Here is a 14772-nt window from a genome sequence, read left to right as displayed (position 1 = left end):
GCACTTACAGGTGGTGGACAAAATAAATAAAATTTAATGAGCCAAAAATATCAAACTTTTTTCAAATTGCATTAGCCTTCAAGCATGACGGAGTTCGTTAATTAGCCTATTACTATTACAAGTAAGCGAACACTTAAAGAACGAATTGCATGAAGTTAGAACTATATTTAGACCTGTTGTTCCAGTTTGCCCGGAGTCTACAACTCACAAATAATTAAATCTGGTTGATATACGACAATTTATATAGTCGTATGTGAAAATGCCTCTTTCCAAAGCATAAAAGAATCTTAGAACTTTTTTTATTTATAAATAGTTCCACGTGGAAGAACCTGGCAAGTTTTGATTGGTCATATTTAGGTATTACATATATCACTACGCAACACCGATTCGAAGAGCGTCGTTGCTATTTTTCTACTTCAGCAACTGATTTGCATATACTAAATCATATATTAGCAAATTAATAGGAGAAAAGATTCTTAAATCATACTGAATGAATAAACTTAATGATTTATTTAACTGGACTACTTCATTCGCTATCATTTCCCTGCCGGTTTCAGATATGTTGTGCGGCGTTTTAGTAAACATCTGAGACATCAGCATGAAAGTACATAGAGTCTTGTTATTAATTGCATTTTCACTTGTATTTTTACAAGTTGCATTTTGTAACGAAGCAGAAGCTGAAGATGAGAAAGGTATATATTTTTTTAGTACTATTTGGTCCTGTCATCGAGTTAACTATCCATTTCAGAGGGAATGTTACTCTTACGTCCAGACTACAGTACAGGACAGTACAGTCACAGTGTTAGTTCAATCATGCAAATTTGCTATATAGATTTTTTGCTAAAATTAGCCAGCCCTGCCAAAAAAATAGCCAATCTTGGACTGGCAGGCAGGCTACTATTTCTGGTATACACTTAATCAACACTACTCACTAGGCACTTTTATTTCTATTTTACTGTTAGTGTTAGTGTTAACTGTTATACATGTACATGTATATTTGTCTAGATCATTTTTACCCACAATTTCAGTTTTTTTTCTTTATGAGTCAACTCATGTATTGACTTCATAATATAAATTTAGAGGCACTTTTTTCTTCTGTAATAAGAATATAAAATATATCATGTGTCTGTAGATGATGATGTAGAAGATGAAGTTGATACAAGTGTAAAGGAGGAAGACGATGTATTAGTGTTAACCAATGACAATTTTGATGCTACAGTTTATTCTAAAAGCATCATTTTGGTCGAGTTTTATGCACCATGGTAAGTCAGCAGTTGTGAGAGTTATTCAACTTATGAAATAGCTGAAGCATTATAACTTGTTCGGCCGATTACATTTGTATTAATATGAATACTGTGAAAATGCCATGTACAAATGAACCCGTAATTAGATATATGTACACATGTAGGTATCAGTTTTTATCTTTGTCAAATCATGTGTTGGTTTCAGTACTTATTCATGTTTTTCAATGAAAATTATATGTTTTACTGAAAATTTGAATTGGTGGTTTGATTGAACAACGAAAATTTGTATCCCATTTTTATTATTTGTAATGAGTTTTGTGATAAATAATTTATCAAATTTAAGAAATCTACATGTATATGCTAAAGCCAATCACACATAAAAATTTGGAGGTCTGTGCTTATAAAATTAAATCTTAAGATAATGCTATACTTCCCTATGCTCTCTAACATTGTTGAGTGTACATTGTAGCAGCTGATATTTAACATGTGCTAAAGCATATTGAAAAAAATAGTTCTTATTTCACAATTGACCTAGCAATAATTATTTTTTTGGAGTATCAAATTCACAGCTGGCTAGATTCCCAGAATTTTACATTTGCTGTAAGGAAACAAAATGTCTGATTTTATACAGAACTGAAATTTTGAACAAGTTGTAAACCCTGATTTTTGTATTTTAGGTGTGGTCATTGTAAATCTTTAGCACCTGAATATTCAAAAGCAGCTAAGACCTTGAAGGAGAATGACCCACCAATTCCATTGGCTAAGGTGGATGCCACTGAACATAAAGAACTTGGACAGAGGTATGTGTAGGACCATAGTTTACTGGTACATCAAGATCTAATGTTTTCAAGACAACCTTAAGGTGGCTCATTCATTTAAGAACCCCAAATTTAATTTTCTTTATTTTGATATATATACATGTACAATGTATTGTACAACTTTTAAGCCTTATTTCAAAAATGATAAGAAAATAGGGGATCATCAGACTAATTTTCTCATAATTTATGAAAATAAGGCTAAAAAGTTGTACAATATACATGTATTTTCGATTTTGGGCCCCCATTTACATGTATGGTAAATGGGGTCCAAAATTAGAAATTTTGCCTCAAAATGAATTCCCATTTCCGTAAGATTGTGTAGTTTATATCCAGAATTTATACAAATTGAAACCATTCTCAAACACCTTTATTGTTGTTTTTGTTTAGCATACATTACTTTTCAATGGTAAATACAAGAAAAATATTCTACTTGTTGGATTTAGTCAAAGTTAATTTTTTCCCAGCTATTTGCCTATTCATAATTTAGGCCTATATATTTTTTTGCTCAATAAAACACCCAAAAATTTACACATCAATTAATATTTCATAAAAATCACAGAATTTATTTACTCTTATGAACTAGTCATAAGTTGTACAGACACAAAATTGATACATATTGAAGAGAAAAAAAAATACATGTACACCTGGACACCAGGCTTTATAGAGTAATACGGATATCACTCTAACCACCCTCCTTTTTTCTCAGTTTGAATATTTGGTCATAAAAAAATTGATGGTTGGATTTACAATTCCAGTTAAAAGTTATTTATTTGTTTTTTTAAACTTAAGTATCTATCCACAAAAGTAACTTGGCCGAAAAACTCAATAGCACTTAAAATATAGCCATATTTGTAATATTTGGTAACAAAAATAAATTTTATCTTGTTTCGTGCTACCAGCAGGTACATGTAAGTACAATGTAGGTAGGGAATTATTTTATTTTTCAAAAACATTTTACATCAAGATAATTGGGAAACAATCTAGACTTTAATAGAACTTGATTCAAATTGGCCATAAATGTTTAAGGATGGTACAAAAACTAGGGTAAGTATGGTAGCAGGAAACAGACATATTATTTTAAGCTCACCTGGCCGTAGGCCATGTGAGCTATTGCCATCACTTGATGTACGTCATCATTGTCGTCATTATTAATTCTTCAAATATCTTCTCCTCTGAAACTCTTGATTGGATTTGAATGAAACGTTACATGATTGATCCTTAGAGTATCTGCACAAAATGACGGTTTGGGTTTTTGATCTGTTAAAAGACATTGCCAACATTACTAAAAATAGAACATAGGGGTCAGGGGTTAGACAGCAGTTTTTTGCATATATCTCTAAAACCTTTAGTTTCAACCAAATTTTTAGAAGGGGTAAAAGTGTTCAGCATGATGAGATCTATCGGGGGTCAAATATTAGTGAAAATCTGTTGACAAATGTTGGAGTTTGTGCCCTTTTTGGATGTTTTTGATGTTATTACTTTCAAAAATCTTCTCCTCAGACTAAAGATCGTAAATAGTAATTTTTACTGTTAAAAACCTGGCCATCGGCGATTCAGATGCTTATATATAAATTGAACATATAATGCCACCTTAAAAAAAATATATTTGGAGTATACTTTAAAAGACAGCTTTCAGAAACGTTGAAAATGTTTGATAGACTTAGTTTAACTTCATTTTATGTTCTTTGTCAGTAAATCAGTAAATGTATACTGGGCTAATGCCTCCACAGACTCGTTAGAATAACAGGGCATAGGCATGATGGGGGACCCGTGCGTAAATTGTTTTCAGAGGTTCTAAAAACACTTTGAAGGCATTTCCAACATTTTACAATGCCTTAGATACTCTTTCTTACTTACAGCATTCATCAATATATGCTCTTCTTCAGCAATTTTTTGTCAAACATTGTAACCAAGCATGATACCTTTACTTACTTACTTACTTACATGAAATAGGGCCTTGCTTGCCAGATAGGTGATTCAGGCTCTTAAGAGCCTCTTTTTTGTCTTAGCACTAGTAATGAAAGACAAAATTCAAAGTACAATATTTAATGCAAGTAACATGTATGTAAATTGTACATTGTATGTATTTATGGTAATGTCTGTTCTTTCTCTACTCAGGTTTGATGTAAGTGGTTATCCCACTTTAAAGTTCTTTAAGAATGGAGAACCATATGAGTATGAAGGACCTAGAAGCAGTGATGGTAATTTTGACTTGTCAAAATGGTGGTGGGCCTGTAAAATTAACTATATTGGCCAACAGTTATATTAAAATTTCTAAAAATGTATTTTGGGCCTGTGAAGTGGAAAGTTAGTTGTGAAGACTGCCATCGTTCCTTGTAAATCATTCCTGATGAAATAGATAAAGATTACCAATAAATTAATTTAATTTAAATTGAAAACATGGTATACCATTGTTTATCGTCTGTTTACTGGTCATAAAGCAGTTGATAAATTGTCTGTATGGTGAAATAATCTATTCTTTTAATTTTCATATTTGTTCTTGATTTTGTAACTGTTTTTTTACTGGACTTTAAAATACAAATGTATTAGGATTTTGATAAAAAAAAACTTGAAACACAAATGGACCGGTACCTACACAACAAGTCCATATCACAAGGATAATATCAAATGTAAGAAATAACAGTGAATTTAACTTACCGTGAAACTACTTGAATTTGTGAATACCAATTTTCATGGATTATGAAAGCAACACGTGTTCCTGGTTTCTAAAATTCTTGGTTTTGAGGTTTTCATTATACACATAAATGGGATTCTTCTTTCATAGGGAACCAAATTTATATGTATGGCCTGCCCACGAAAAACCATGACAATTGGTACCCCTCCAAAAAATAGTATTTTCACAGTACCACAGGAGGCATTAAAACAATTCACTTAATGATGCAGTATATGTTGTTCATATAATGTCACTATGCAGCTACATGTATAGAAAAAATTATCTAAGAAAACCCTGATAAACATGATTACATTTTATTTTTAGGGATTATTGAGTATATGAAAGAGAGGGCATCCCCTGATTGGAAACCCCCACCATCGGCAGTAGTAGAATTGACATCTGCCAATTTTGATGATTTTGTTAATAATAATGAAATTTCTCTTGTTGAATTTTATGCTCCTTGGTAAGTACTGGTACACTGTGAATTTAAACAAAAATGTATAAAGATGACAATGAAATGTATAATTTTCTTCAGTCATAGTTATTTTCCAAATTTCTCATTAAATAATTTAAAAAACTGTTAATGGCATATACATGCTTTATATAATAACTTTGTGTGCTTTGTAATCACTTTTGAAAATCAAAAACAGATACAATCATGTTAAGAAAAGCTGTACATTGACCTCAATTACTGCAATAAATTTTGAACAGGTGTGGTCACTGCAAGAGCCTTGCACCAAAATATGAAAAGGCAGCTCAAATTCTGAAAAGCCAAACCCCTCCTATTCCACTTGCTAAAATTGATGCTACAGTGGAGAGAGACTTGGCTACAAGATATGCTGTGACAGGATACCCAACCATGATGATATTCCGTAAGGGAAAGGAGTCTGAATACAAAGGTCCTAGGGATGAAGGTTAGTGTGATAGTTTTAGTAATAGTTTGATTTTTTGTTAGGTTTCAGTATCTCTGGTGATTGCTTGTCAAATTCTGTTTAACCAGATCACATTTTCCTCAGCTTTAAAGCAAAATTATTCTATACACCATTTCAATTCTTTTTGCATTGTATATTTACTTCCAATTTTGCTTATTTCCACTTTTTTGTGCCCTCGTCAAATCAGATCTGGTATAACAGTCTTTCTCAGGATGAATCAAAGCATAATCTAAACAAAGAAATAGATACACATGACAAAGTAATAACATGCACATAGAAACAAAAGTAAATGGGAAACCCAACAAACTCAACTGAAAAATGGAAGCATGGACCAGGTGCACAGGTCAGGTAAGCATCCTCTGCTTTTCTAGAAACACCCATGGAGATACTCATAAAATTCATGTTAGGGCTAGAAGAAAAAGGAAAACTATGATACATCAGTTCTCATGGTACAGTAAGATATTCCATAACAATCTACAAGTTCATTGTGAACATACTACATTTATTAAACCAAGATCTACTTCGTTTGACTAAAGCAGGGCTATTTTTACTGGTTCTGTTTAATGGTTCACAATACATCTAATTGTATATGTTGTTCATAAATATTTGTTATAAAAATTTTGTTTAACTGATAGGAATTGTTGGGTACATGTTGAAGCAGGCTGAGGATGCATCCAGAGTTTTACTCAGTGGCAAAGAAGTTCAAGGTTACATGAAAAAAGATTCTCTGACAGTGATTGGCTTCTTTGAAAATTTGGAGGATAAGAAATTACGTATTTATCAGGATGTTGGTATGTAAGAAACACAGATTTGTCTAGTTTTAAGAATGTTCGCTGCTCAAGTTCAGCCAGTTTGGTCAGATTTTCAGACTCCTCTGGTTTTATCCATTTCATAGCATAGATATTTTTTTCATCCAGTGACCCCCCACTTTTCCATAATTTCATCAAACACACGTTAAAATGTTATTCGGGGAGTTTTTATGAAATCTTAATTATTTCTTCATGTTCTTCTGTGTTTTGAGTAGATGAAACCTTCTAAAGACAAAACTTGAGAAAAATCTAGAGAAATTATTTACCATCAAAATTTCTAATGCTTATATCTCAAAAACGAGCACACTGACCCATCTATTTTTATTCTTATATTGTTCTACTGTGAAAGGTCTTCACAATCATTTGAAATCCTTGTAATTTTAAAATAGAGCAGTGAACATCCTTAAATCATTTATCAGCCCAAGGTCTGTGACATTGGCACAAGACTGACTGTACTAAAAATCTATAATTTGGTACATATAATTAATAGATAAGCATGCAGTAATACCTTGTAAACATTAATAATGAAATTATGCAACTAATTTGATTGATGTTTTGTCCTGGATGACAAAATCAGTTCATCAACAGTATTATTCAAAGAAACTGCTCTTCGGTATGAACTCGATTAAAGATTTCACAGTGAATAATCTGTTTTACTAGGATTTTAATGAAAAGGCATAAAATTAATTCAACACAACTTAATGCTGGAATGCAAATTAGCATTGTAGGCAATATAACCTCCTTTTTTTCTAGCAAATGAAGGAAGGGAGTTGTTCAGGTTTGGCCATACTCTTAACAAAGATGTGTGGAAACAGTATGGTATAAAGAAACCTTCAGTTGTAATATTTGTTGCTGAAAGATTCCAGACTAAGTATGAACCAAAGAAACATGTCTTCGACAAGGTAATATATGAAATATAAACTATAGTAAAAATCATAGTCCAGGGACTCATTGGGTTCTATTAGACTTAGGTTTATCTCATTTATGCAAAGGTTGAGAATGTCTTGACGGTCTCATGGTAGTAATCTTACCTCAAGTTCAGGAAATTATGGGTTCAGTCCCTGGGCAGGTTGGACCAAAAGCTGTAAAATTGATAGTCCTATTTCACCATCAAGCACACAGCCTATTTGAGGTACTGCAATGGCTGGTTTGTTTGGAATCAGAGTAATGTAGCCAAGTCAGGTGACAAGCCTACTTGCGGACTGTTCCTTCTGTGAGGGAGCATTACGAAAATCCAGGTCAGCATGTCAAACTAATATAAAGCAGGCTCTGTTGGTTTGGAATAATGTTCTTGTACTGAAATGTATGAAATATCAGCTAAATAAAGGTCTAAATGCAAGTTTAAGATTAGTGCAGGCAAATGTAAAAAAAAATACCGTCAAAATTACCTACTTTTTAGAAATTAGGTGTTAATACTACTCTGTATTTACATGTACATGTAACTTAAATTCTTTTAATTTTAAAAATTTCAAACTTTTTCAAACTTAAATATCAAATCTGCACCCTTGTGTGCTTTCTTGAATCTCTGATAAAGGTCTTGCTTTAAAAATAAAAAGTACAGTTTACTAAAAAAAACATTTTCTGTATATCAAATATGTACCATTGTATTAGCCAATATATAGACTGAATATTGTCTTTCATCTCCCTACAGACAGACTTTTCTGAAGAAGAACTAAAGAAGTTTATAGAGAAGAATGCCTTCCCATTGGTTGGAGAATATAAGCATGATACAGAACCACGATACAGAGAACAAAGACCATTGTGTTTGGTCTTCTACACTGTTGACTGGTCCTTTGATCACAGGGATGGTAAGTTATAAGAATCTAGTAGAGTATTGTTCATGGTTTATCCATTCATCCACATATTTGTATCATCAATCTTACCTGGGTTCTTTAAAAAAAAATTCAAATTGAAATTTTCCTCAAATCCTTGAATCTTTCCTCAAATTTTCAGTTTCTGGTGATCTGTTTAGTTGAAATGTGAGTTGAGAAAGGATTTGAGAAAACTCTCAGTTTGAGATTCTTTCTAAAACAGGGCCTAGTTTCATAAAGAATCTCAAATTTAGATTTTCCTCAAATCCTTTCTCTACTCAAATTTTGACTAATCAAATCACTTGAAATTGAAGATTTGAGGAAAATTTCAATTTGAGACTTTTTATGAAACCCAAGCCAGGACCTTTATCATCTTATTGGCAGTATAATTTAGTATGTAACATAGAAATAATGAGGTCTTAGTTGTATTATCTTTTTATTCTCCTACAAATAAAGTTTTAAATGTATCAAAAACAAAAAACAAAAAAAACATCCTGTCTGTCCCAGTATTCATCTGTTTAAATTTCTTGTAAGCAGAACTCACCCTACACACCTCAATGAAAAAAAGCTTAGTAAAAAAGTAAGACATCTATTTAGTTTTGAATGAAGGGAGATAATTACGGTCTAATACCTGGCAGGGGAGAAAAAAAAACTGTCAGATGCCACACAGAGGAGTAAAATAATCTTCTGGGAGAGGTACAGGTTCACATCTGGTAAGTGCAACTCCTTCTAAACTAAGCATTGGATTTTGAGATGTGCATGTTATAAGGTATTTATTATCAGATACTTCTAGGAAAGATGACTTTGTTTCTTCATGTTTTAGCATGTCTTACATGTTCCTCAGCTTCCGCTGATCAGAACAACTCACACTTTTATAGACCTTTTCTCTTCAAATCTTCGTATCTTTAAACTTATACTATTTAAATTGAGTGATTGAGGACATCCAGAAATCAATAAAAAAGTCCTTTTTTTTTCAGCAACACAATTATGGCGAACAAAGATGGCAAAGATTGCTAAGAATTATGACAATATTACATTTGCTATTGCTGATGAAGAGAATTACAAAAGCATGATCGATGATTTTGGTCTAGGGGATTCCCCAGAAGAAATAAACATTGGGTGCTTTGGCATTGATGGTTTGAAATATCCCATGGAGCCCATGGAAGAGTTTGACAGTGAGGACATTGAAGAATTCTTAAACAAGTTACAGAAAGGTAATGAATTGGTTTTCTCATGTTAAAAGAAGAAATTCTGCTTTTTTTAAGACATGATTTTACCAATATGGTTCTTAAGTAGCAGTCCTGATAAGAATCATACAAAATGTGATATATGATTGGAAAGCCTACATATTTTTATTAGCTCACCTGGTTTACAGGATGTAAACTTGGCATGATTGTTCCTGAGAGTATTCTGCACAAAATTACCATTGAGATTAACAATCTGTGAAAAACATGGCCACTGTTACTAAAAATAGGACATAGAGGTCTGAAAGTATTTTTTTGCAAAAAAACTCAAAAACTGAAACTTTGAAACTTTGAAACTTTATTATTTGATTAAACGCCTATTTCTACACAATGTATTCAATGGCGTTGTACAATGCAAAAAATAAAAATATAAACATACAATAGAGCAACTGTACAAAACATATACTTATACCAATAATAAAACTGGCATCTTACACTGTTAACTTAGGACTACTTTAGCTTAAGAATAATGAAAAATTATCTTCAAAATACAGTGACTTTAATTGACTTTTGAAAATATTTTTTCAAAACAGATTTGGAATTTCTTATGCTAACTGGTAACTCATTCCATAATTTAGGACCAATAGTACAAAAACTTCTATCTGAAAATGATTTCTTCTTGTTAAAAGGAATAACATAACAACCTACAGAAGACTCTGATGACCTTAGTGTACGTTTAGACACTTGAGGAAACAATAAACTAAAACTAAACTAAAAAACTGTTGCTTTTAGCAAAATTCTGGTACAGGGTAAAATTGGTCAGCGTCAAGTGACGCACCTATGCCAATATTTTCAAAAAGATTTGTCAACTGATGTAGGAGTTATTGCCCTAGAAACAGCTTTTTTTGGGGCTTTTTTCGCATGTTTAACTTTAAAAATCTTCCTCTCAAACAAAATTTTACAGAGTTCAATGAAAGTTGGCAAATTTGTTCCTTAGGGTATCTTGCACAAAATGACAAATGGGATTTTTTATCCATGAAAAAACATGGCTCCTGTTACTAAAAATAGAACATTAGGGTCAGAAGGCCATTTTTTTTTTTTTTTTTGGCAAATGACTTTGAATTTGTTGCCTTAAGCAAAATTATACAGGGTAATATTGTTTAAAATCAAGAGACAGACCTATGCCGAAATTTTCAAAACAATTCATCATTTGATGTAGAAGTTATGACCCTTGGAACAGTTTTTGTCATTTTTTGCATGTGCATCTTTGAAACTCCTCTTCTCAAAAACTATTTTACAGAATTCAAGGAAACTTGGTATATTTGTGCCTTAGGGTATCCCGCACAAATTGAGTGTTGGGATTTTATTTGTGAAAAAACGTGGCTGTTGTTACTAGATATAGAATATAGGGGTCAGAAGGCAGTTTTTTGCAATTATCTCCAGAACCGTTACCGTAGTCAACATTCTGTCAGGGTTATATTATTTAACATGATAAGATGGACTTATGCTGAAATGTTCAAAACAATTCGTCAACCAATATAGGAGTTATAGCCTTAGTGACTTTTGCGGTTTTTAATCTGTGAATAAGTACAGCTGCCATTATTGAAAATGGAACATAGGGGTTGGAAGATGTTTTTGATTTGCAAATAATTAAAAAACTGTTGCCTTGAGTAGCAAAATTCTGGTTCAGGTCATAAAAATGCTATTAAAAGCATTTCCTGCATTTGACAATTCAGTTATTGTAAATTAGCCTATCTCATTCCTCAAGTTTTTTTTCAAATAAGCAAATAGTTACCAGGTGAGCGATTCAGGGTCTCTTGAGCCTCTAGTTTTGTTTAAAATGCGTAAGTACCGGTAAACAGAAAATTACATTTGGCTTTTTGTAGAACTCTCGTTCATAAGAGACAAAAATTATATAGAATGTATTGTAGAATTCTGTAAATGAAACTAAAATATGTGTACAATAGAAACTACTGTTTGTGAATAAAACTCCGAAGAGCAGACAAATCGGAATGAATAATTGTACTTTTCATCATATAAACCTATGAAGGAAATTTTAAATACACCTTTTTTTGGGGTGTATCACATTTGACAGAATTTGCATGGTTCTTACAAAGACTGCTACTTAATGAACTGTATAATAACATCCCATCTTGCCAATCTCCACCTAATTTGCTTAATAAACTAAGGTCTGTTATTCACCATAAATTTTGTTTCTGTTCTAAACATTTGAAAAAAAAAGATGAATAAGTGTTTTGTTGTTATTGACCACATGTCCTTCATGGGACATTTTTGCACATTTATGTACCATGATGTATATTTTTAAAAATGTTGTTGAAAAATCATAAATTTTACTGTCCATTGAGAGAACGAATAATGGGAATGTTAGAATCCTGAAGCTGTCCTTAATTCTAAATTGTCAAACAATATTATAATTGCACAATAATTCAAATACTCATTATTCTCACAGTTTTATGTTTTATTTCAGGAAAACTAAAACCTTATCTAAAATCAGCAGCTATACCAAAGAAGAACCCAGGACCCGTTAAAATAGTTGTTGGAAAAAGTTTCAATTCAATTGTGCTTGATAAAACCAAGGATGTTCTGATCGAAATGTATGCACCATGGTGTGGTCATTGTAAAAAGTTGGAACCCATCTATACTGACCTAGCTAAAAAACTGAAAAAAGAGAAAAATTTAGTCATTGCTAAGTTTGATGCAACAGCAAACGAGGCACCTGCACCTTACACATCTGAAGGATTCCCCACCATTTACTTTGCTCCTGCTGATAAAAAGTCTAAACCTATTCTATTTGAGGGAGAGAGGACAGCAGATGCTATGGAGAAATTCTTACGTGATAATGCCTCAGCAGCCTTTAAAGATTCTAAAAAAGAGGAGTTATAATTCTAAGTTGTCTCCCTTACTCAGGAAATTTCGGAGTATTATAATGTACTCTTAAGTGTGGTGTTTAATATTGTTCCTCACTATATTTTTGATATCGCAAAAATGTATTACTTCAATATTCTAATCCAATATGAGCTGTTTCATCTAAAGTTTTACTTTAATCAGAAAACTGATAATTGTATTTTTATGCGTGGTTTTGTTAGCCATTCACAAGAAATTTTATAATTGAACATGTAGAAGTCTTGCATGTGCATGTAGATTTTATACTGCTAAAGGCCAAAATTTTAGTATTGCTTGTTTGATATCATTCATGTAAATTTGTTGAAAGATTATGTTTTGTCTGTGAGGAAAAGGGTAATGGTTAATGACATTGGAAAATATATACTTTTTCTAATTTTGAAAGTAAACAAAAAAATACTGCCACGATACCATGGGGATTGATCTTAGGGTGATAAAATGTTCTTCATCTCCTAAATGTACTTTAACATTTAAATATGTATTTGTCTTTTCACTATTTAATGTTTCAAAAGATAATTTGTTTATGTTAAATTGATACTGGAAGGTTTAAAGCATTTCTTGAGTGGTATTGAGTAATTTCATTGATTAAAAGAATTGTGCCATGTAAGGTTGTTCAAGGAAATTGTTCTCTTTCCATTTCTAAACCATTAATGGCTTTATTTGTTCATGCCTTAATTTCATTAGCATAAAGTTAGTTAAACTAGCACCAGCCAACTTTTTTTTGGCTAGCTGTTGTATTTTCAAATTGCAAATTAAGTGGGTCTTAAATTTGGGGAGATTCTGGCTTTATGTCTGTAGTGGTGGATTTAGAGGGAGAGTTCAAGAGATTGGATCTTCTCCAACATGTTAGAAAAAAGTTGTATTTTCCTTGCAAAATCTGGGTAAAATTGAGGAAATGATAGCATGGAATCCTCCCTATTTTGAATCTTTGAATTTGAAACCCCTTTTGTAAGGGTCTGTATTTCCCCCCAGTCCTAGAAGTTAAATTATTTTGCAGTAAAGATGAGCAACATGAAGTACATTCCATTATAACTATGCCATTTATCCATCCATTGTATTAATTTTATATACCAATGATAGTGCTTAAAATCCTCAACCATTTATATTTTTTAGTATATGATTGTACCACCTTAGCTTGCTTACCATTGATATAGTATTACCTGTAGGTTGGAGGAATTATCCTCTTTTTTAGTCACGTTATTACTTAAGCACCATCCTTTTTAAACTTTACTTCCCAACTTCTCAGTTTTTGGATTGTGTATTCTTTACAAGTACACTTAAGTCTTATGATTTATTTGTTTATGTTACAGATAATTTTTTTTGTTATTATTATTATTTATGACTGAAAACAATGATGACAATTTGTTACATTGAGTGAAATCCATGTCATGATGTTTACAAACTTGTAAGCAATTGTTATTTTTCAAAAACCAAAGATGTACTAAACATAAACGTAAAAGTAAACCACAAACACTGTACAGTCCTCTATTTAACAACAAATGTTATTTTTTAAATGTAGTTCTACTTTGTAGGTGGTGGTTGAAGCCACTGATGGAATAGAGCCTTAAATGCCTGTATATCAAATTGCACAGAAATAAAACCACAACATTTTTTGAGGAAATGTTAAAATAACTAGTTTTTAGTGAACTCAATCTTGTTCTATAATTCACTTAATTGCATAGGGTTGATTAAATGTGATGCTTGCCTTTAAGGACTGAAAATTTATATGTGTTATAGATGTGAACTATCAGAGTTGTGGAAGTTGAAAATTATATCATTTGTTGTATGGTTGTAAAACAATCAGTTTTTCCAGGTATTGATGAGTTTTGGTGCCAGGTTAATTGTCATTATGGGAGTATTTTTACATTTTGTTAAGAAATAGTGTACATGTTTGTGTAGTTGATTGGTGCATGGAAGAATAAATATATTTTTGATGTATTTGTGACTGCTTAATTTATACATCCTTCAAAGTTTTGGAGTAGGATCAGTGTGTCAACATCCGGGTGAGGAATTTCTGGCCTCTGTATTTCTTGTATTGTTTTCACTTTCAGTTTACTTTTATGTTGCTGGAGTGTATAAGGGGCGACTATTACCTGTGCCTGTGTGTTATTTGTTTTAGGGGCAGCTGCGGCCAGCCCTGTAGTTTGGGGGTTTCCACGTTCATTGAAGACCCATGAGCCTTGAGATGACATTGTCATCCGGGTGGGTTGCTATCTCATTGACATTTTCACCATACCTGTTTTCATTGTACTGTATAACTGACTCTCTCCATTTGTCTGCTATCAATCTATTGTGAGTTGAGCTCCCCATAGTCATTTAATGGTTGTTGATGTCAATATAAACAGATAAACAAGAAAAAAATATAATCATGAATGATA

General features: G+C 32.1%; 1 protein-coding gene across 1 annotated transcript; it reads left to right on the top strand.

Annotated features, from left to right (window-relative positions):
• The first annotated feature begins 555 nt into the window (after positions 1 to 555).
• Positions 556 to 14332, top strand: LOC148603344 (protein disulfide-isomerase A4-like). Its single transcript, XM_088551852.1, has 11 exons — positions 556 to 692; positions 1133 to 1262; positions 1922 to 2044; positions 4181 to 4263; positions 5061 to 5199; positions 5448 to 5650; positions 6304 to 6459; positions 7231 to 7379; positions 8129 to 8285; positions 9266 to 9502; positions 11961 to 14332. Exons 1-11 carry the CDS (start codon positions 599 to 601, stop codon positions 12374 to 12376), a joined length of 1887 nt encoding a protein of 628 aa, XP_088407978.1. The 5' UTR covers positions 556 to 598; the 3' UTR covers positions 12377 to 14332.
• The last annotated feature ends 440 nt before the right edge of the window (positions 14333 to 14772 follow it).

Source organism: Perna viridis, chromosome 11, assembly GCF_037379345.1.
Source record: "Perna viridis isolate PV_CMFRI_1.1 ecotype Kerala chromosome 11, ASM3737934v1, whole genome shotgun sequence".
Lineage (NCBI taxonomy): Eukaryota > Metazoa > Mollusca > Bivalvia > Mytilida > Mytilidae > Perna > Perna viridis.
The sequence above is the reverse complement of the archived record's forward strand: the minus strand, read 5'-3'. Positions and strand labels throughout refer to the sequence as shown.

Coding starts and splice junctions, on each gene's coding strand:
- LOC148603344 (XM_088551852.1), top strand. CDS start 599: ATGAAAGTACATAGAGTCTTGTTATTAATTGCATTTTCACTTGTATTT. Junction 8,286..9,265: donor GTCCTTTGATCACAGGGATG/GTAAGTTATAAG, acceptor TTTTTTTTTCAG/CAACACAATTATGGCGAACA. Junction 9,503..11,960: donor CTTAAACAAGTTACAGAAAG/GTAATGAATTGG, acceptor GTTTTATTTCAG/GAAAACTAAAACCTTATCTA.